At 36.4% G+C, this 23,037-nt stretch overlaps 1 protein-coding gene across 5 annotated transcripts in view; it reads right to left on the bottom strand.

Annotated features, from left to right (window-relative positions):
- The window catches only part of CTNNA2 (catenin alpha 2), a 483,606-nt gene that overhangs the window by 341,681 nt on the left and 118,888 nt on the right, over positions 1-23,037 (bottom strand). For all 5 annotated transcript variants that reach the window (XM_035325436.1, XM_035325437.1, XM_035325439.1 and 2 more), the window contains 4 exons: positions 22,547-22,713; positions 18,569-18,688; positions 16,116-16,382; positions 3,762-3,965 (listed from right to left, as the gene is read on the bottom strand). In XM_035325436.1, the coding sequence (XP_035181327.1) occupies positions 3,762-3,965; positions 16,116-16,382; positions 18,569-18,688; positions 22,547-22,713 (758 nt within the window). The remainder of the gene's footprint in view (positions 1-3,761; positions 3,966-16,115; positions 16,383-18,568; positions 18,689-22,546; positions 22,714-23,037) is intronic.

Consider the following 23,037-nt stretch of genomic DNA (forward strand, 5'->3'; position numbering starts at 1 on the left):
GGTATTTGAACAGATGGGAAATGTCTTTTCAGATGTGGACTTGTACTCATCCAAGCCAGGATTCAAGTGATTACAGAGGTCTTGAACAGTCATGGCTTACTCACTTGTCAACTGCTTTCCAAAATTGTCTTGGATACCCCACAGCAACCCAAAATTCACAGTCTGCCTCTGGTTGCCACTGAAACCAGTGATGTCAGAGGTATTCAAAGCATCTTTTTTAAGCATATTTTTTCTAAAGATACTATTTTCTTCCCTTCTCATCCTAACCAGACATCAACACAGCAGCACCCTCATGCTTGCTGGAAAGGGTACCCAGAGCTGATTTACATCAGTTTGGCAGCGTACTTCTACTACAGGAGTCTAAGAGCTAGAAATACCACTTTTCTTAGATTTTTGCTCCTGCAATACAAAGGATGAAGGATCCACAGGAGAAAATCAGAAAAAAAAAAATAAAATAGACCACAATCAGAGCTAACCAGCCACTAAATATATATATATTTTTTTTCATTTAGACAAATGGAAACCAATTGTATTAAGAGCTTCTGCGGAGCTGTATTTAGTCCTCTGCAGGACAGAAGTCTAGTAATGTAATTTAATAAATGATCACATTTATTACAGATACCTAAGAATGCAGAGGAAAATAACTCCAATGTTCTGAGAGATGGAAAACATCATATGACCTAGTAGACTGAGATTCCTTCTGCCCCCACTTCCCAGAAATGAAAAACTTTTAAAGTTCATTTGAGTTTAGGATAGAAATAATAGATACCATGCTGGGAAAATGTTCTGACATAGCTACTGATAAGACAAATGGAACATATGTATTAATAAATATCTCTTACAAGATACACTAACGATAATGAAACAGTTTATATCTCATCTCCATACAAGTTCTTGTTGAGTGCTTATGCACTGTGAGACTCCAGTCAATGCAATGTATTATACAAATACATAATTATCCTTAGAACTGGTAAAGATCCTAGGGACTAATTTTCCTGTAGCAATAATTCAAAAACCTCCTACAACAATAATTACTTAAGTAACCTCTGAATTGGGACCAGAACATTAGATTAATTGTGAATAGGAAAAAAGCTTGAAAAAACTCTAAGTTGATATGTAGGAAATGGAATAAATCAACATTTATCTCAGGAGAAGGAAGGAGAAATTAAAACACCTCTCCAGACATGTCCTTTCAAAGTCTTCTATCACTGTGACAGTCGTTTATAACGGAAAATAATATAAATGCAAAACCAGCATTACTTTTACTCTTCTAAGTTGAAATCTGCCCTATCCTCCTCTTTCACAAAATTCCTTTTCATATGTTCGATTTGGTTGCCAACATTCTGAAAGTGGGTATTTGCATATTTTTTAAAAAACTCTTATCCCTACGCCACTTATCTTGAGGTTTTATTTCACCAGTCTTGTGTCTCCCTCACCAAATGATAAGATGACCTGTGGCATTTGATTATCTAAGCTTTCTGAATTGCAAAATCAACTTTAACTTCAGTAAAATTTTTGGTAATAGAGAAATTTCACCCCTTCTACAAAACTAACAAAGAACATTGTTACCTGCTTACTAGACTGTGATAGATCCATAAAGACTGGGTAGACGAATAGGAGAAACAACACTGTTGTGAGTGCTATATTTTATTTTCCTATGTAGCAGAGTATATTGATCTACTAGAGGCTGGTGAAGCAACTAATGACAAAAACATATCACGGGTGCAGGGAGTATCAGGAGAGGTGACAGACGTACTAAAAATGCCCTGCAGGAGCACAGAAGATCCGTGACTCTCTAACTTTTGAAGAAAGAGGTGGGCACGGGGTGTTCTGCAATTCAAGGAAGTTTTCATATACATCCTATGCTACCTAAAAGGCAGAAGTTCCTATGCTGTTCAGCTGGATGCTCTTTCCTTGTCTTGCAAGCAAAATCAGGTAAAGCCCCTTTTTTCTCCTTGCATTGCCTTTAGCATTCAGCACAACCAGCTCACGTCATTACACAGCCAACCTTGTATTTCATATAGCCACCTATAACCCTCCCCATTCCCTGTTCATGCCTAGAATACCGTACACGGGTGCAAGAACAAACGAGCAAAAATGAAACTTCAAGAATGACAACTCAATTCTGAGTTTGTTCTTTTGCACTCTATATTCTACTTAGAATCTATGGAAATTTAATGTAAGATAGAACATAAACCGCAACCAATTTATACTGCTCTCTGCAGTGTAAATGCCTAACATGGTAAACAGGATTATCTACTTGGCAGCCAAACAGTTGAAACTCCACTCTGACCCCAAATCATAGAAGTAGATAACTTGAAACGAACAGTTTTAACCAGGAGAAGGATTGAACTAGCAAGAACTGTGAATGACATCGCCAATACCCAGCAACTCATTGTCTGTAACCGTAAAGTATGACCACGGAAAATTCAATTTGTTTGACTTTTTTTTTTTTTTTGTATCTCATAACAAGTACCAAAGGAGTACACACATTTGATCAACAACCATAAGCCAGAAATGATCTGTCATTTTCCATATATATAAATAAATACGCGACTGAATTTTGCACGATCAATACTACGTTGTATCAGTCTACCAAGTAACTGTAAGAGTACTGATGTGAATAACAATGTTAAAGGTTCCTCCTTGAACCTTGTTTTAATGATTCCAGCAAAATAAAATCAAACTATGCAATCGTATAGTCTGGTAGCAACGACAGACAAGAAACAGCAAACCATGGGACTGTCACTCTGATAATGTTTTATCAGATACCTGTTTGCAAATATTTCAGATCATATGAAGTACGTTTGTAAAGAGAGTTTAAGACTCTTTGTTAGTCTTATATTTCAGTGCCCAAAGGGTCACAAAGGGGGCAACCATAGGTATAATGACTGCTTGTTTCAAATGGCAACTACTGCATTTTTAGGAGGGAAGAAAAAATCATTTCTTGTATTTCTCTCAACATTAAATTGCCATTTTAAAAAAGGTTGTCGTGGTTGCTTAGGACTTCACACGTCCTCCACAGGAAACAGGGGTTGTATTTATGAGTTTTAATATGTTAGGCGGAGAGAACTTTCTGGGATAAGTTAGGCAGAACAAAGGTTATGCACTGCAGGTTAACACCATGTTGAACAATTCAACACCTCTTGAATCCCTTCATAGGAATAAAGATGCTATATTAAAGACGCTGCAGACATCTCGTTGTGTGAGCAGCAACACTGATTAATATTACTCACTACTTAAAGGGCAACTGAATATTTAATAGCTCCAACAGCAAGCACAGACTTTCAATGGTTTAACCCACACAGAAGAGCATCTATAGGTAGCATCCTAACAAGCACATGGAATGACCATTATCGCACAGTGGAAATCACCTTGATAATGAAACATTTATTTTCATTAGGGAAAATTCTTCTTAGGTCATTTCCCACTGACATTTCTTGCTGTTAGGTTTCATTTTAATCTCAACATAATTATTTGTTGGCTATTTAGTACCTAAGAAGGAGCTTCAGTGCTACAGCTATGTGGAGCAAGGAGTTCCTTCGCAGACCAACACACATTCCTGTGAACTTCTAATTGTACCAAAGTTCTGTCATAAGTTCGCAACACATTAAAAAGTTAAATAATTCAAATAGCATTACCTTTACTCCTTGTATGCAGAAGCATTATTGTTTTCTTTAAAGAATTAAAGCCGCGACATTATCTATGGAAAAGTTTAACCATCTACAAAAAAGAGCCAGTACTAAGTCTGTATAACTTACGTTATTCATATACTCGCTGAGCAGATCCTGCAGTGCCTGCCGAACAGCGTTGCACTCAGCTACGATCCTCTCCCGGCGGTCGTCTCGCGTGCACGAGGAGTCTGCCATCAGTGCCGCTCCACTGATAATGCTCTCCAGCCTCTCCTCAAGAGATGGTCTGAATCGGGCCTCGCTGAAAGTCATGGGGTCTAAAATGATTTTGTTCTGAAAAACAAAACAGGAGTGGGAAGATGAGGAGCGTACACATTTTGCTTTTTCAGCATCTTCACGTATGGATAAATTATCTACCAAATTCCTGAAAAATCTATATTAAAGGAATATCTGGCAACTATGAAATGCCAATGTACATATGAAAATAATTCACAGCACATATATGTTACAAAACACTACTGGCATGAACAGCACAACTGGCTCAAATATAAATTTTGGAATCATAAGTAAAAAACAAAACACAAACTACAGCAGTATGTATGTAATATGCGTTTGTAACTCTACACATTGTGTGTATATTTTAACTTGATGTACCATAAAGTCATTAATAACGTTCTTTTCTGAACCTTCTGCTGTTTTTTTTCACTGGTCAGGAAACTAATTTGAAAGGTATAAATATTCAGTCATTATTTTAGAAGTGCAAGTTGTTTTTTTTTTTTGTTTTTTTTTTTTTTTTTTATGACTGAGAAGAAAGCTGAATAATCTCCATGTCTATTAATTCCTTCATTTTGATTAGTTGGTTTAGTAGACTATACTGATAAAATGCTACTACATTAGTACAATATTCAATTTTAAAAAATGAGGGAATTTTCCCTCAGAAAAGAGCAAAAGAACACTACAAGAACACTACATTAGGCAATCACAATATGTGAAACATCTTTTTAATCTCTTTTTCTAAAGGCTTCTGTAAGCCTTTATTATTATTATTATTAAATTGGGAAAAAGTGCTGGATCATTTAGTTGAATAAGTCTGAGACTACACTATAGGAAGACAGTCTCGACGTGTCTAATTTGTCAAATAGTACACTGGTTAGCAAAATATCTTTGCTGCACTAGAAAATGTTTGTTTTTCCAAGACTGTCTTCTATTTGTAGCATTTGAATTCTTAAATTATGATCACTGCTAAACACTTTATAATATCAAATGTGCTACCAAATATCAAGTAGGGCTAATATACACAGATTCTTCCCCAGCAGCATACAATTTCATGTCATATTATGAGCCTTGAGTCATCAATAGATTATCTTCTGACTTGCTTTTCTCTCCTTGTAGTTCAAGGTAACAAACACAAAGAAAGAATCTTCTGCTCCCACTTTTGGGCACCTTAGCAACACCATGGCATTCTGTAACCTTTTGCTGCAGTCATGCAAATAGGTTTCATAACCACATATTGTCTAAAAATGTTCTCTACACCGTGCAATTCCTATCTGAGTTTTAAAAGAAAATAAAGCATGATATGAATAAAAGAGATCTGAAAAAGTTGAAGTTATTCTGTTTTCTACAAATTATCACAAGTACTTTAAAGCAGATAAGTTTTTTATTAATGAACCATTTGATTTGTCACAGCATTTTGATGACATTTTGATTAGTCTATTTGCTGAAATATCCAACAGCAATCAACAAGCACAACCTAAATGATGCAGTTAATTTGAAAACACACCATATAGCATATTAAAATGTAAATCGGGATTTAGCAACGAGATATATACCCAACATCTTTCTTTAACACCAAAAACTTTACCAGTTACTATGAATCAGCAGACGTTCAAATAATGTAATTCTAGGCTAAATTCTGATTCCAAGTCAATATGTTTTCTTTAATTTAGCAAGGTATGGCTTTCCTGAAAGATCTGCTTACTTCTCTATAAAATTTCCAATTAATTATTCCACACACACAAAAAACAGAACTCCCACTACTATGCACAGAACAAGGATCAAGCCCTGAGAAACTTGTAAACTAAGTGAATGCAAAGCAATTAGATAGTAACAAATGAAAAGATGTCAGGAAATTTATTAAAATTTATTATTTAATAAAAAGGGAAAAAAAATGAAGAATTCTAACCAGATATCATTTTGTTCCAGCTCCAAGAACTGCTGACTTCACAGAAACAAATGCAGCATAAACTAGATTGTGAAATACCATCTTGCATGTATCTTCTAGGGTCTGTTTCACAGCAGTAAGCAGAGAAGTTTTACAAGCATCTAAATTAGAAATGACTTCTCGAAGAGCTGGGGCCTATGCATATTTATGTATCTGTGCTTTTCAGTCAAATGTTAATACTTAGAGTTCACTGTCACACTTATGTTCGTAAGCACTGGGATTTTTAGAAATCAGCTACAGAAATTCATCTTTACAAAAGCATATTTAATTAAGAATGAAATTGCATCAAACGACCTACCTTAGCAATTTGTGCCAATAACAAGAAAAAGTTGTAATAATAATTAGCTGCATTTTTTAGATTATTTTCTGTTCCCTTATTCAAATACAATATTTTTTTTAATGATGAAAATTGTGATTTTAATTACCCTAGAACTTGTCATGATCAAAGATAGCAAGTACTCTTTACTAGAGGAGACTAGAGACTAGAGGATTTCTGATAACCAATTTGTTCTACTTGTAGTGAACTTCTTAACCCATGAAGTTGATCAAGGCAACCTCCATACAGCGCTGTTGTGATTTGCATGTTTCAGCTAGAGCAAAGCAGCCAGTTCTTCCATAAATGTTTCACTTCTCCTCCTCTTCCTTACATCCACAGGTGTAAGGCTCCCTACCTACACATCAACTTTCAAACACCTCTTAGGGAGTCACAAATCCCATTTTTCTCCTTAGAGGTTTTGGAAGACCCGGAACTCCACATTCTTCTACGGGACCCAAGGACCTACCAGGGACAGGTTCCTAAACTATTTCCATCCTTTGCTGTCCTACAGTGTGAACAAGCCACAGATCAAACATTTCCAATATCTCTAATCAAAAAGGAAGATATTTGTGGACTCTTTCTAAATGATGAGGCTTTTATGACCATCAAAACTTAGGCTTACAGAGGACAAAAGACAAAGAACTGCATTAATAAATTTTTCATCCATATCCCACTAAATATTTGTTTATAATAAATTTCTGATTTTCTATGCTACAGAAGTCTGTTAAATATTTGATTGGGATATTACATTAATGAAAAGTCAGAATCCTAGAGTAACTTAGATCGGAAGGCACCTGCTTTAAACATCTCCTCAAAGTAGAACCAACTTTGACATAAGGCCAGGATGCTCAAAGCTTTGTCCAGTCACAGTGTGAAATTTCTATCCTTGGAGACTTTGCAAATCTCTCTTCCCCTTTTCAGTGTTTTCACCTTCATGTGTTTTTTTTTTTGTTTTGTTTTTGTTCGTTTGTTTGTTTTGTTTGTTTGTTTTGTTTTTGTTTTCCCCCTAATATTCAAAAATAATTTCCCTGGTGCCAGTTGTGTCTTATCCCATTACCGTGAATCTCCAAGTAGAGTCTGGCTCCAACTTCTCTACATCATCCCACTAGGAAGCTGAAAAATGCCAACAAGATCCTCCCCAAAAAACTTTTCTTCTGCAATCTGAAAAATTCCCAGCTCTGCCAGCACCTCATTTGTCATGTCCTAAAGCCCCCTTGTCATCTTGAGGTCTCTGCTGGATCTGCTCAAGTATGTTAAAATAGAAAAAAAGAAAACCTAAGAGATGTTAAGGCCCTGGAGAGGGACTCTTTATCAGGGAGTGTAGTGATAGGAGTGTGTGAATCTAATATGAATCTAAGCTATGAAAGAAAAAAGCAACTGTAAGTTTTGAAAAATATTCATGTAGTAGCATAAAACTGATAAACAGCAACTGCAATTATAGCTGGAGCTCTGCAGGTGCTCCTAGATAGAACAGAAATACATTTCAAGTGTGAAATCTCTGTATAATACTGTTTTTCAAAAATGAAAATCTAAGATAATTCCAGTAAACTGAAGTGATATGTTAAATACCATGATAAACAGCAGAGCACAGCAGAAGAGAAATTTAATTGGGATTTAGGGCTTTGAGGGTCCTTTACTGACTTTTGTATTAATCTGTTGTGTGACTGGACAAATGATACCTTCTTTCCTCTATTTCTCTTTTCACACTTTATTGGTTCCTCTATTTAGAATGTAAAACCTTCAGGGCAGAGACCATTTCATAACATGATTCTCAGTGATTTACCACAATGAAATACACTTTTCAAGGCCAATGCTATTGCAAAACAAACAATATGTCAGAACAAGGAACCAAAACTGCAGTGACAAATGCCATTAAAAATAAAAAATAAAAATTGATATATATCTTAGATACGAACAATGTCAGTACCACAAGGCTGCATGAAAAGCTGTCATTGTGTAAAAAGGAGCACATAATATAGCGAGGGACCCAGTTTTTCAGAACAACGTGGGAGCCAACGCTATGTAAAGAAGCGTTTAATGTGTTTCTTTGGAGAAGTGCCTGCACAACCGTGAAAATAAATGCAGCGTGCTCACAGGTTTGTTTTATGCGTGAACGTCTATATCCCTCAAAAGTGCAAACAAGGCTATTTGTATTTAATTTCTGCTTAGTGACAAATCAAATGTTTTCATCTGCTACTACGCTGTGTTTCAGATAGATACCACACAGCTGAGATTTGAAAAACACAACACCAACTGAGGAATAGTGCAACAGCACAAGGCGAAGGAGGTCCCCCTTTTCTAGCCCCCCAAAACGTCCTCCTCCTGCTCGTTCTGCTCCAGCACTGAACCTTTTGATCAGCCAGTTTGATTTGTTAACAGAACAGAGAAATAAGTGGACATCTTCTCTTCTGGGAAGATAGGATGAATAAAGTCATAGCAGTTCGATGAATAAATGCTCAGGGCAAGAAGGTGGCAGATGAGCTGAGCCAGGGGCACATGGAGCAGCTCCAACCCCACCTCCATGCAGCAAGGAGCCTTGTCCGACTCCTTGCTCTAAGTGGAGATATTACTTCCATGAAATATTGGTTATGTTCCCTTATTACATGTGTGAGTTATAAAAAGCATCTCAGAGGTGCTAAATAAACATGCTCAAAATAGCAATGAGTGTACTTTAATTGGATAATTTCACTAAGCATGAATTTAGAGCTACTGACAAAACTTTAATATATTTTAGATATAATCATTCAGTCACACTTATTATTAACAGCAAAATAAGAAACCCCTATTAACTTGAATAACGATGGAATAATTATATGGCTGGAGAAAATCTATGTTATGTGTAGACATATACGCATGTGTTGATTGGATTCTTAAACTGTGTTTCATTTGTGTTTCCTCTGTCTCTAACAAATTTGTTTGGAAGAGGATTCACTACAAAGTCTGCTTTGCAAATAACCTGCTTATTGCCTATTACAAGTATGTGAGAAGAAAACACAATCAAATGAAGTATCAGCATTAAACTTATAAATGGCATTATTGACTGGGAAATCTTTCCACGAGGCTCAATTACTGCACAGGAGAACTGGGATAAAGCGTTTCAAAGATACAGAAAGGAGAAATCAAGAAGCCCACTAGGTGGTGCTCTTACACAGCAAAAAAACGCTCATCGGCATTCTCAATGCTAACGGGAAAAGAATGAACGTGCTCCTCACTGCTGGCAGGGAGCAGTGTTTCCCTTTACAGAGGCCACATCTCTGCTAGACATTTGATACCCAAATCCTGTCATAATGCTGCCACTGTTCCGGTGGAGCTGACATTTCCACAATAACACACATACTTACCCCTATATACACAAGCACAGATGAAATATTAACCAAAAAATGTCATAAAGCCACCTACCACGACTAAAAAGCAGAAAGAACTTCCAGAGCAGGTGAATAAAACAATTTCAGTTTCTTGCTGCTGAACTATCTCATCCTGCATGGAAAACTTGTGAATTACGGCCCTTCCCGTCCTATACCAATCTTATTCTAACTGAAAAGGCAACGGTTTTTGAAGAAAGTAAACGAAAGAAACTAATGGAAAGAAGGAATAACCTGAAACCGCTGCCTTTTCCCTCTTTCCTAAATCACCTGGCCATATGCAGCACACCTCCATCCATCTGGTCCTAGAGGAGAGAGCAATGAACAGGAGATGGAGAATAAGAGGCTAAGGAAGGGAAGGGAGGGCAGGTGCAAAGCTGTTAGCCAAAATAACCAAATGGCATTGGAAAAGTGCGAAGCTTGATAAGTACCAAATCAATACAGTCCACGTACACTCTTCTATTTAACTTGTAACTCCTTAGGGGAAAATAAATAAATAAATAAATGGAAGCAGCACACATAAGGTGTTGCAGTAGGTAGAAAGAGCTGCAATAACATGGAAGAAAAAGTTCCCCAGGCTCCCTGGCACCACCAGGACCCTAAAAATTTACTCTGTGAAAGGTAAGGTCAGCATCCTCCAAGGTATTTCAAAGGTATTTTTTGGAAACATGAAATGTAAAACACAACTTTGTTGTTACTGTTCAACATTTTCTTAACGTGTGAAGGATGGCTAATCTGGGATTTTTCCCCATTCAAGGGATCCGAGGAGCAAAGGAAGAGCCATAAAGGGCCTCACCAAACAGGAGCTTCAGAAATACAGGGATGCAGCCGGATTGCTTTTGTATATGAAATGATCAGCTCAGCACCGCTGCAACTTAAAAGCCACTTCAGCTCCACAAGTGAAAAGAAAAACAAAGTATATTTCAGAGTCATATATGAGATTATCTGATTTGGCATCACGCTCTCTCCATTCCATGCTAACCTGGCTGTCCCAATTTAAATTCAGTAGATATTTCTGCTATGCAGAAATAGCTATTTCACCCTTCTCCCCTGGACACTAGAGCTAAACAAGCCTGGTTCCAATTTCTGATGGGGGACACGCAGTACATTTTTGCAATTATTTCTTATGACTTCAATTCTGAAACAAACACGTTTCAATTCTTTTTTTTGAAGCTCACATTTAGTCCATTTTCTTCCAGCATCACAAATCACTTCTCAGAAGAACATATTTACAAATAAATTGAGACTGCATAAACATTCTGAGAGATCCATTCCCAGGTTGGCCATTTGCTATAGTCATTTGTCCAAAAAGCAACATTTTAAAGGTAGTTACTTAGTGAGTGCATGATACTGCATCCCTTCTGTCTGCTACATTCATGTCACCTTTGGACTACTCTTAATTTTATTAATAATAATAATAAAATGTCCTTTGTTATTCCTTTATTGTACTCAGGTATGCTGTCTTTTCAGTTTCTACCCATTTTGTTCACTACACACATATTAGATATTTCGCTCCATTTACAGAGCACCGCATTCACTAACCCTGAAAAAAGTTTTCAAGGCATTATTCATATCTCAGAAAATTACGTTATGATATTCCACTTATTAATTATGAACTCCATTTACAGCCTGGAGGACAGGGACCAGTGCATCAGCCACTTTGTTTCTCATAACAAGCAGTCATCTCCCAAATGCTAGACTTGAATTGCTTAAAAAGTTACTGAAGATTGACTTACTGTGCCTGGAAGCTTTCTGTTCAAATCCTTCTAACAAAATGTGGTGCATTTTCAGTAACTTAAATACAGAAATACCTCACATAGGAAAAAAAAAAATATAATAATTTTAACCACCTCTTTCACTTTTCTAGCAGATCAATCCCTTTATAAAAGAAATTTCCATATTCATTCAAGGTAATGTGATTGTGAAATAAGATAGTAAAGGGGGACAGGCACAGCAGCTCAGGACGTAACACAGCTGAATGTTGCTGGTGAGCAGCTTTAAAGACAAACGGATGTCTGCACAAAGAAACAATAAATCACTGGAGCACGAAAATAACATCAAGTATAAGGTGTGTCTGCTTGAATTAGCATCTGTTAAAAAAACTGGGACTATATATATATTTTTTTAACAAATGCAATCTCATTTCATTCCATTGATAGATACAGAAATTGCCGATTTATTATGCGTACACACACACACAAAACTCAAAGAGAAAGGCAGCTAAGCAGCCTCATCAGTTTTCATATTTTCCTTCTGGAGTAATACAAAAGGTGACAGGTATTGGCTTTTAGCATCAATTGAAAACAGTTTTTTTCTCTTTTTTTCCCCCCCTTTCTAAGTCAGAGGCTTTATTTATTTATTTTATCCTCGTAATTCTTCATGGACAACTCAAACCCTGCTCCAAACACAGAAATATTCATTTTTATGGATCAATATTTACTCTTACCTTCACAGCAAAAAGATGATTACCCTACTTGTTCCTATCAAAATGTAAGCAAGATATTTAGAATTATTTAAAGTATTAAGTGTTTAGGGTGCCATATTCAAAACCCCTATAACTGGAATTTCAGCAGTGCTTACACTTTCAGAGTGTTGTTTGCACATCCCACAACTGCATTTCCAGAAACCTGGAATCATAGAATCACAGAATCATCAAGGTTGGAAAAGACCTCCAAGATCATCTGGTCCAACCATCACCCTAATACCAATGTCACCCACTGGACCATGCCCCATCCTCAATCCATGATCTGCCTGGAGGCAATCTCTGGCTCTCTGGAGATGCCCAGTTCCCAATAAATAGCATTTCTGCATGTCACTGACAGCACGTGGCAACAGCAGTCCCTTGACAATGGAGAGGCTGAGACCTACTCAGCCTTTCCAGACTGAAACTACCGTTTGCTCAGTGTAAGCAGAGTATTTTCAGAATTCACACTAAGTTCTTAGCAAAGTAACTTGCAGAAATTTGGGTAAGTTTCACGAGCAGAGCAAAAGCTGTGCTCTTAGTTGCAGCAAGAACCCAGAATATTAAATGAACATAAAGTATACGCTAAACTTTAATAATTAATTCTGTCAATACCAAATCCAAGAATATCTGGATTTAAATGATCTGAAAATAATGCAGAAACATTTAAGTTAAAGGACAAAAACCAGGCACTAGACATGTACTTTTGTAACCTTCATCAATCAAATTCAAACAGTACTTTAGTACTTAAAGCAGCAAAGGCTGAGAAGAAACAGATTCATGAACTCTTCACTTCTACATAAACAATCTCTGAGAGGCAATAAATGGTAACTCTTCCCAAATACTTTGCAGCTGGCAACTCACAGGTGATGTTATACAAGTCACTCAGGCATATGACACTATGCAGTATGACAATTAGCCTCATTAAACACAATAGCTGAAGTGTTTAAAATAGGTATAATAATTGTTTACATTACATGAGATGATATTTTGATAGAGAAAATATTCAGGCAATTTACACTGCAGTTATTTGAAGTGTTAAACCACTGGGCACTGATTCTGAAATTTGAAATACTGAAGCCTGGTAAATTACTGAAACCGGTAAATGTTATGGAAAAGTCTGATTTTTTTTTTTTTTTTATATGGAAGAATTATCTTGTTACAAAATACCAGGCTTAGTATGCACTTTAAAGCAAAATCAAATTGATCTCAGTCAACATATCCGATACTGTAAATAAATTCACTATGAAATCACTCTCGCTGCAAAAAATAACCTTCCTTTCCTTTGCCCATATAGTACTTCTTTTTTCCTGACATATTTGTACCCATGACATAGTTACACAAGACTGGTAATTTTGCTTTCGTGCTTGCTTGTAAAATATACGGGTAAATTCAGAATCATCCCACGACTAAGGCTTTTCCTGAAGTTTGGGGAATGTTGTCTCTGCTACAATATTGGGTTCAAATAAATCTCATTCAACAGCTAAGCAGGGAGGAAAAATAGGAAATGTTAGAAAGCAGATGAAACAATACTTTCAATCTTCATATCCTCACCAAGAGGATAAAATTTTCATTTCTTAAAATTAGAAAAATTCTCAAAAAAAAAAACAAAACTGGTTTTCCACATGTAACTATGAACAGAACATGATACCATGACTATACAACTTCACATACACATTTATGATGCCTGTAACATCACATACATTCACAGAATCACAGAATTTCTAGGTTGGAAGAGACCTCAAGATCAAGTCCAACCTCTGACCTAACACTAACAGTCCCCACTAAACCATATCCCTAAGCTCTACATCTAAACGTCTTTTAAAGACCTCCAGGGATGGTGACTCTACCACTTCCCTGGGCAGCCCGTTCCAGTGTCTAACAACCCTTTCGGTAAAGAAGCTCTTCCTAACGTCCAGCCTAAAACTCCCCTGGCGCAATTTAAGCCCATTCCCCCTCGTCCTGTCACCAGGCACATGGGAGAACAGACAACCCCCACCTCGCTACAGCCTCCCTTGAGGTACCTGTAGAGAGCGATAAGGTCGCCCCTGAGCCTCCTTTTCTCCAGGCTGAACAAGCCCAGCTCCCTCAGCCGCTCCTTGTAAGACTTGTTCTCCAGGCCCCTCACCAGCTTCGTAGCCCTTCTCTGGACTCGCTCAAGCACCTCCATGTCCTTCTTGTAGCGAGGGGCCCAAAACTGAACACAGTACTCGAGATGCGGCCTCACCAGAGCCGAGTACAGGGGGACGAAAAAAAGACATTGGAAAAGACTTTACCTGCGGAGATAAACTATGAACAAATAATCTCACAAAGAAGCAGGACACAGTATCAGATGTCTCACACAGACTCCACAGCCCCATGAATCACTAAATGTACTTTCACCAAGCACAATGACTGCCTTTGCATTGACCAGCTGCCTTTTCCAGATAGCAGTAGCATCATCAGTTTAGAACTGCTAAGAGTCATGTGTTTTCTGTCACTGTCTGTCAAACCTCTGCTGTCCGTAGCATGCAAAGTCCCACAGAAAGGCAGAGGGCAATCACGGATATTATTCTCAGGACCTTACCAGTATGGGACCTGTCAGCTGAGAAGGCTCTGAAAACCAGGCAGAATTCTTTAAATCTTGACCCACAATAATATTACAGGAGAAACTATAGAACTAGAAATACAGACGCTAAAGAAAGATTGTATCGTCAATGCAAGCAATACTGCCTCTTTAATCTAACAGCATGATGAAAGCTGAGTCCATCTTTGAGTCCTGCAGTAGTTCTGAATGGTTTTATGAGTGTTTCACTTTCTACAATTCCTTTTTATTCACTACATTTGCAACTTCTTTGGCCAGTGAAGGAGAAAATTGATTATCCACACTTACGCAACCCTGCCTCATTCCCAGAGCACGGCTTCTCCTGTGCACCACGAGGCACCATGACATGAACAGAGTATGTTTTCTAATGGCATGAACCCTTCTGCTCCTCAGCTACCAGACTGTGCCTCTCCTCCTGTGCCTATCCACATATTTTCAGCTGTCGTGTTTCCAGATCTGCCCCCAATTCCCCTTTGCTATTATTTGTATACTCATTCTCTGGCTTTTTTATAATACCTTTCTCAGTCCTCAAGCTTCCATTGCTCCTCTAATACTCTTTCGATTACCATCTCCACCATGGGCCCAATGACAGGAAACCAGAGATGCAGAAGAGAAGCCCAGTCCACTAGGACATGAGATGAACATCCTCCACAAATTCCTCCACTTACAGTCCTAAATACACAAGGATTTAATAGCTCCTGAAGGACTTACAGATGCTTGCATAGCAAATTTGTACATCAGTCTGAGAGAAAAATACACCATTACGTATTTAACAATTTTATCAAACCCTTCTAAATCAGAATGGGAAAAAATATTTCCATATACTGTCTTCAAATAAAGTTTTTCTACTTTCTAAAAAAAAAAATCTGCACTCAAGTCTGAAATTTGGAAATATATAAATATATATAAAGAAAAAAGGTTTGTTAATCAAATTAGGTGTTAAGAAAGTTACTTAAGGAAAACTGGAGCTGCTGCTGAAACAGAGACTGCAGCACCTACCTTGTCTGCAGCTAAAGGTACTGCTAACAACCGCGTTTGAAAAGATGTTTGACTCATATCTTTGATGAACAGAATTCATGACTCAAACAACACACTGTTAATGTTTCTAGGACACTATTTTCCACCGGCATCTTTGTTTTCCTGTTCTACCTTCCTCCCTGACATGCTGGACAAATTTGCTTTTACCATTCAACAAAAGGAATGAAAAATGTCCCAGAAGTAAAACCGTCAGATTAATCACCCTTTGCACTATTTAGAACTATGTAGTAGAGTTTTCATGGACACTAGGGCAGAAGACAACTTCTTTATAAGAGCTGCAGCATATGAGCAAAAACTCTTATCATTCAAGTCCATTAGCAGCGAACAACTATTCCTCATTAAAAGTAACACAAATCAATCTCCGCACTTTGCCTCTGCAGTCTAAGGAAATTGACCTGAATGAAGAGAGAAATTTGAGTCCTGTTCAAAACCCACTCAGTTAAAAGGCACTCTCTATTTAATGGTGAAACACTTCATTTTCTGCACACTTCTGATACTTACATCGAATTCATTTAGTGCAGCAGCAAGCTCTCCTATGCCAGTGTGCCCCTTGTTCTCATCAGTGGGTGAGGTGGCCTGGGCAGCATTGGAGATACCAGCAATTGCTTCTTGGACTTGCTTGAAGACATAATCCCTGTTGGCCCTAGTCGCCGCAACGTCAGGGTGACGAAGAAACGCTTGGGATGCAGTGTATAACATCGTGGCGTTCTTCTTCAGAGCACCTCGAGCTGCAGCCATTTCATCCCTGCAGTGAGGATCTTTCAGTTCCTGCAGAAAAACAGGCAAATATTTGGTTGTGAATGAAAGTTTTAGCGTTAGAATGTATTGTCTACGCTGTCACTGTTTAGTGATATCGCAGAGGTAGAATTAATGACAGAATCTACCATAAACCCCACAAAATCTCCCTCCTGCTCAGTGAAGTCCATTCTTTGTGTGTAGCTACAGCTCATGCATTTTGTTCACAAAGAGCATAACTGTTCTTAAAGAGCCCATATGTATGCCTTATTCAAAGACAATTAAGAAAAAAATATATATACATATATAAATCTGTATTTTCTCTTCCTGCTTGATTGGATTCAGTCTGCTGATTCTATAAAGACATCATATTTTTATTAAATATTATACCTATGTCCTTTACAAAATCACTGTAAAAAAAAACCTTTAAAAATAAAAAATGAAGAGATTTTATTAATGAGTACGGTTTTAGTTCATAAAGGCCTTGTAAATACATCCCTCATTATTTTTGTTATAGGCATAATTATGTTTTTATTCTGGTTATTTAATTCATGGAACATATGCTTCATGGGTTCTTAAGAATTATGAATATTTCATGAGTTGGATTCCTCCTAAAGATTTTTTTTCCCCTTTTTGTCACAGGAAGTCCATGAATATGTTTTGCTTTCTTGTCTACCTGTTTTTCCTGTCTGTTAGATGCTTTTTCCTAGGGTTTTCCTTGCATATATAAATCACATTTGCCTTTTCTTCATATTTTGCTCATGTGTTTTGCTGTTTGTTTTATTGACATATACTCTCTTTTGCTTCCTCTTGACAACAAACATCAGATATTGTGCATTACCTTACCAGAATGAGAAGACACATCCACTAGGAAATTTATTGATACATAATATCCCTCTGTCCCTGAAAGCCTTCCAAACATTAGGTAAGGTTGCCCTAACAACATTCATAAGCAGTAAGAAAACACTATTACCTCAGTTTTAAAATGAACAAAGAATCTTGAATAGTTTACTTATGTTCACACATAAAACCTAAGGCAAAAACTAAGAAAGAACCCAGATGTTCTGGGTTTAAAGGTTTTAGCCATTGATGAATTTCAAACACGATTGATAGACAGTTCTCAAAGACAATTCAGTTACTAAAAGCTTTGTGAGTTATAAAACAGAAGAGATTAAAGGAAAGCATATGAAAATCTAAGTACTACCTTCTAATTCTGCCAAGATTTTCCATAAGTATATGGAACTCTTCAGTAGCATTGTGAAAACGTGCTTTAAGAAGGAAAATTTAACAGGTTTATACTAAGATTTTCTGTTATACAATCTCCAGTAAGAACTTGAGACATATACCTTCATTAGCTTTCCTATTCTTTTTTCACTTCTTCCTGTAATTATAACTACACTTCTGCAAAAAAAAGTGTCTGAATATACAAAATAACATTGTTTACATGTTACTAGGTTTTACATTTCTAATTTGTTAGAAATATACATGTGATACAGAAGTAAATCGGTATCATTGTAATGCAGTATATAGAGGGAAGAACGTGAAAAGCCAGCTTTCTAAAACCAGGTGTGCTGTGCCATATAAAGACAACATCCCTGAACGATTAGCCGTATTCAAACACAACTCAAGTTGAAGAACCCTTACACAACTCCATAATGACAGACTGTCTAGACTCTTTGAAAGAACAGTGTTTAGGAGAAATTTCTGTTTAACACAAAGTTGTATAATTACAGGCGCTGAATAAATGTTATCATGACTTTCTGGTCTCCATCTGTCTTAGTAATAAATGAATTGTCTTTTTAAGTATCTAAAAAGTAACAATGTTGGTTTCAAAAAGTAGATTTCTCTTCTTCCAGAAGTTGAATTAGACTAGGCTACTGAAGAGCTCATGCTTTTCCAGCTGTCAGAGCACCCTCAAATCAGCATAGGTTAGAATTAAACAGGAATAATCATCAAGTGAAAACTGTTGTTAACCTCCTGAATCACTTGCCTTTTCACCCTTTATTCCATTATTAATTGAATCCACTTGAACAATATTCTTAAAGAAAGTAATGGCATGTTCAAAAACTTCATCACATTCAGGAAAATCAGTATGATTAAATGATAGGCCATGACACAGTAATTAAGTATTGTACATTTTAAACCAGACTTGAACATAAAACATCAGATCATTAGAACCAAGTCTAACTTTCTCAGCCACTGCTTTAGAATCCACTCACCTGTTGTCGTCTAGCAGCTACATAGTTCAGTTTTACCATCTCTTTCCCAAATTCTTTAAAGCGATTCGCTAAATCCTGCTCGTTTGTTGCATTTTTCACTGCTTCGAGTGCTTCCTCTACCTAGAACATGACACATTAGCTCTGTTATCATTTTAATCCAGTTGCACTATTTGACAAAATCTGTAATTATTCTATCAATTGCTCCTTATTATATGGATCCAATTTAGCTTTGAAGTCCATCACTGTACAGTGGCTTTATGATAGTCCCACTAACTTTAATTAGGTTTCTTAATAGAGGAGCTGTCTGATTGCCATTCTGCATGTACTGTACTTTGGAATCATGTAAAGCCAGTGTAAAAGGAATAACTATATCCATTTCCCCCCTCATACTTATCAGATAAAATGTTTAATATCTGTGGGTTTTAGAACAAAAGAGATGGATATGTTCTTAATGTGTGGTATAGGCTTCATGTGAAAATACAGTGAAGTTGTTAATTCTGGACAAGAATTTTAAAGAAGGAAACTAAAACTTGCTGTTATTATTTAAATTTACCCTAATGTTTTTAAAAACTGCATCATTGTTAAACAAATGGAACAATATATTTAACTCAGAACATAGTTATTATTTCCTTTTTCTCAGCTTTACTAGGAGATTCTTTTCCGTTACTTCAAAACTGAAAAAGAATCTATCAAGGAAACCAGAGCTGCTGTTTTTCAGCCATCCTGTAGCTAGCAGACAAACATATAAAACCCTGGTTACACTTAACAAGTTAATCTATTAAATCTATCATAAAACTTTGCCTTATGTACAGCAAGAAAAAAATATATATGAAGGGATAAAATGTTACTTTGCTTTCTGTGTTGAAAGAACTTCTGTGGCTAGGCAGGAATTCAGATTTGTATTTCTCTCCCTCACTAGATAAAAATGCAATTCCAAGCAAAAAGACTGAAAATTGAATACCTTCTATTCATCCTTCTTTCTAAAAGCAATTGCTTCAATTCATGAGAATGTGTATAAGCTTTTAAATAGACACATTTTCTCCTATAAGAGGGACAGCTAATTCTGATAGAGACATACTCCTATACAAGAATATGCTCACAGCTTATTCTTCAAATGCCACTGGAAATCCATAAATGCGGTAGAAGATGGCATCTAATGATTTTAGAAAAGAAACAAATATGTGTAGAATTGAAACAAATATGTGTAGAATTTGTCTTTTAGTTGTGTGGCTCTAACTGTGTTTTTCTACCTGTGAGAGAGGATATTTGTATTGTGATCTCTTACCTACCTTCTGTGGATTCAAGACTATCCACAAATTACAAGGGAGTAGAATAGCAAACTAAAAGATTTCTACAAGAAATGGTGTAATTCCAGAACATAAAACCTTAGCATTGTTGGAAATATTTTTCTAAGCTGGAGAGCTGCAAGCTACACCTTATTCCAAATCCAATTACCTCCTTTTTTTTCTTAGAAAGCACAGCAGTTTTTAAAGCTGAACTATCTGACTCCTTAACCACTGAATAAAAATTATAAAAGCATCACTGCACGAACTAATTTGCTCCTGCAGTTTCCCTGCAAAATATGAACATCGCTCTTTCAGATCAAGAAGCATTTATATGAAACCACCTGAATCTCTAACATTTGTAATGACAAACATGGGCATGACAAACTGATGTACATTTTTGTAAGCCCTGCCAGCCCTCTATTAAATAAAATTGCTAGAGGATTTGTTACAGATTCCACTCTAATAATCATATTTTGAAAGATGTTGATCATACTCTACTGTGCATTATCTACTGTACAGACCATGAAATTTCAAAATGAATAAACCGGTTACTTAGGGTATTTGAAAGGACATGAGCATGAAACCCTTATTTATTTATTTTTATAAAATTACTTTTTAAAATTCATTTCTGAGTAACACTATCCTTAAAAAAACACAACCACACTCAACTATGCAGATGGCTTCCCCGATTAACTAGCATATACTTAATTACTATATATTCATAATGCTTTATGTCCATCATCACATATTAGTGAAATTATCACATCACATATTATATTATGATTGAAAGAAATGACTGAGTGGCCTTCCAGATCACGACTGCATATATTCCCTCTGAAATATTAATTAAAATGCACTATTTCTGATGAAGTCTGAAGCGTAACACACTCCTCTGACATGCTTTCAATGAAAACTGATTTCAGTACATTGCAGGATCCCTGCAATCAGCCTTCATAACTTTGACATGGTGAATGATTTGAGTTTATTAATTTTATGGTTAACTTAGACCAATCTTTGAATGTTACCACTGAGTCAATACAAGAGCTGCCCCATCGTAATAGATAATGTGTGTGTATATATATATATATATATATATATATAAACACATTTCCCTAGTAATTTATTTTTATCTAAAACTAGTTTGCATTATAAAATGGTAAGATAAAATAGTTCCTCTGTCCAAACCTCAGAAATAAATTATACTTTTTAACCTGAAAAACGTAATGAGATTTAAGGTCCTGAAATTGAATTTTGCTACATGCAGCCACAGACATCTGGGTTCATGGAGAACAGGAGGCTAGGATATTCACAGTGATAACTGACAAATGCAGAGATTACAAACAACAGTGCCATACAATGTCCTTGCAAATCCAGAGTGCAAACTGTGTAAGTAAATACACCCACTTCCAAAAGACTATTAGGCATTTGTTTTCTCAATAACATAGCACACTGCTGTAACAGAAGGAGGAAATCTCAAATGTGAGAACAATATTTCTCACCACCTATGAAAAAGCTTGAATTTTAATCACAGTGCTCGGAGAAAGCTGTTGTTCATAATATTAAGTGTTAGTCTCACTAGCAAAAGATTATTTGAATTACAGTTGTTTGGAGCATTATAGTGGGGAAAAATTAAAAACACATTCAAGAGAGATGATGTTTACACTGAACATAATCACAGAGCCATGCGTGACAGCTACGAGAACATCATTCTGTTATTAGACCAGAACTCACTAGTATACGTGCAGAAAAATCTGTTTTTTTCATTATAAAAACTGTTTTCACACTATTTAGCTTATCTGCACAATTTTCCAGTTGAAAGGTTCCCATTGTTTTGCAAGAACATAATTTTATTGTATAGTCACATATTGTATAGTCACAGTGTTAAAAAGACAAACTAAAGAAAATACTTTGTGGACAGTTATGAAAAAGAAGGCAATTCCTCTGCCAAATGCACACATATACTCAGAAGGCTTTAAATATTCTGTATATGAACTTCTGCAGATTTTTTGGTTTGTTTCAGAGTTTTGGGGTTATTTATGCAATTAAAATGAAATAGTCTGAAAACTAGCAAAAAATAAAAATTTAAAAAAAAAAAACAGTTTGTATTTCAATGAGTTTTAACATGCCCGCATAAAAATATGAATGGTTGCAACTAAATGTGAATCCTAATCCATACCAATATACCTTGTAATCTGTAATTCGTCTTTATTCTGTTTCACTGATGACTGATTAAGCATTGTACTATTTTCTCAGAAAGAAAAAAAAATCAATCTTCTGACACCTCCAGAAGTTGTGCAGACTTCAAGTACCACAACTGTAGTACATAAACTCTGCCACAAGATAGCAATACTTTACAAGCACTGAGTTAGTAAACGATCCAGGTAAGATGCAAAGTGAGTCAAGCAGATGCATCTGTTCAGTTCAGCAGGGTGCTTATCAGCAGTACTACTCCAGCCATTGAAGACATCAGACAATTTTTGCTTTAAGTCTCCAAAATTTCATTTCCTTAAAATTAGAAAATGAATGAGACCAACATAGAAATGTGTGCTTCATCCTAATTCCTGCTCAGCGCTTTAAGGAAAAAAACAGTGAAACAGAGTAGGAAATGCAAACACTGATATTCACTACTGATTTGTCCCTATTTGTGTATACACAATATGCATAAACAATACGGAACGTTAAAAATGCATACAATTTTCAGATGTGACAGAAGCCTCATGACGTCAGCCATATCAGCCAGGATGAGCAAGCGAGTAACGGCAGAAAGCAAGGCACGAGCAGCCCGCACCATGGTGCCTCGTTTCACTGAGGAGCATGGGTCGTCAGCAAACTCTGAAGAGGCGATTCTCATTGTTTCTCCTAGAATTGAAAATATTATAATTAAACAATAGTTTTACATGTGCATTTTTTTCCCAAAGTATAAACCATCCACTAATTAAGTATTCCTAGGAAAATATTAATGACTTAGTACCCCATATTGAATTGCTCAAGGGAAATACATTTTTAAAACATGTACAGCAACTGCCTCGATATTTTTCTGCCTTTTTTCTCTATTCCCAAACTGTTGTTGTTCTAGAGTAGTCACCTGTAACAATTAAGAAGGAAAACAAAATACCTAGACAGACTGCTGAGCAAATTATCACAACAAAAGACAGACACCACGGTTACACAACCACAGAAATC

Source organism: Oxyura jamaicensis, chromosome 4 (genome assembly GCF_011077185.1).
Source record: "Oxyura jamaicensis isolate SHBP4307 breed ruddy duck chromosome 4, BPBGC_Ojam_1.0, whole genome shotgun sequence".
Lineage (NCBI taxonomy): Eukaryota > Metazoa > Chordata > Aves > Anseriformes > Anatidae > Oxyura > Oxyura jamaicensis.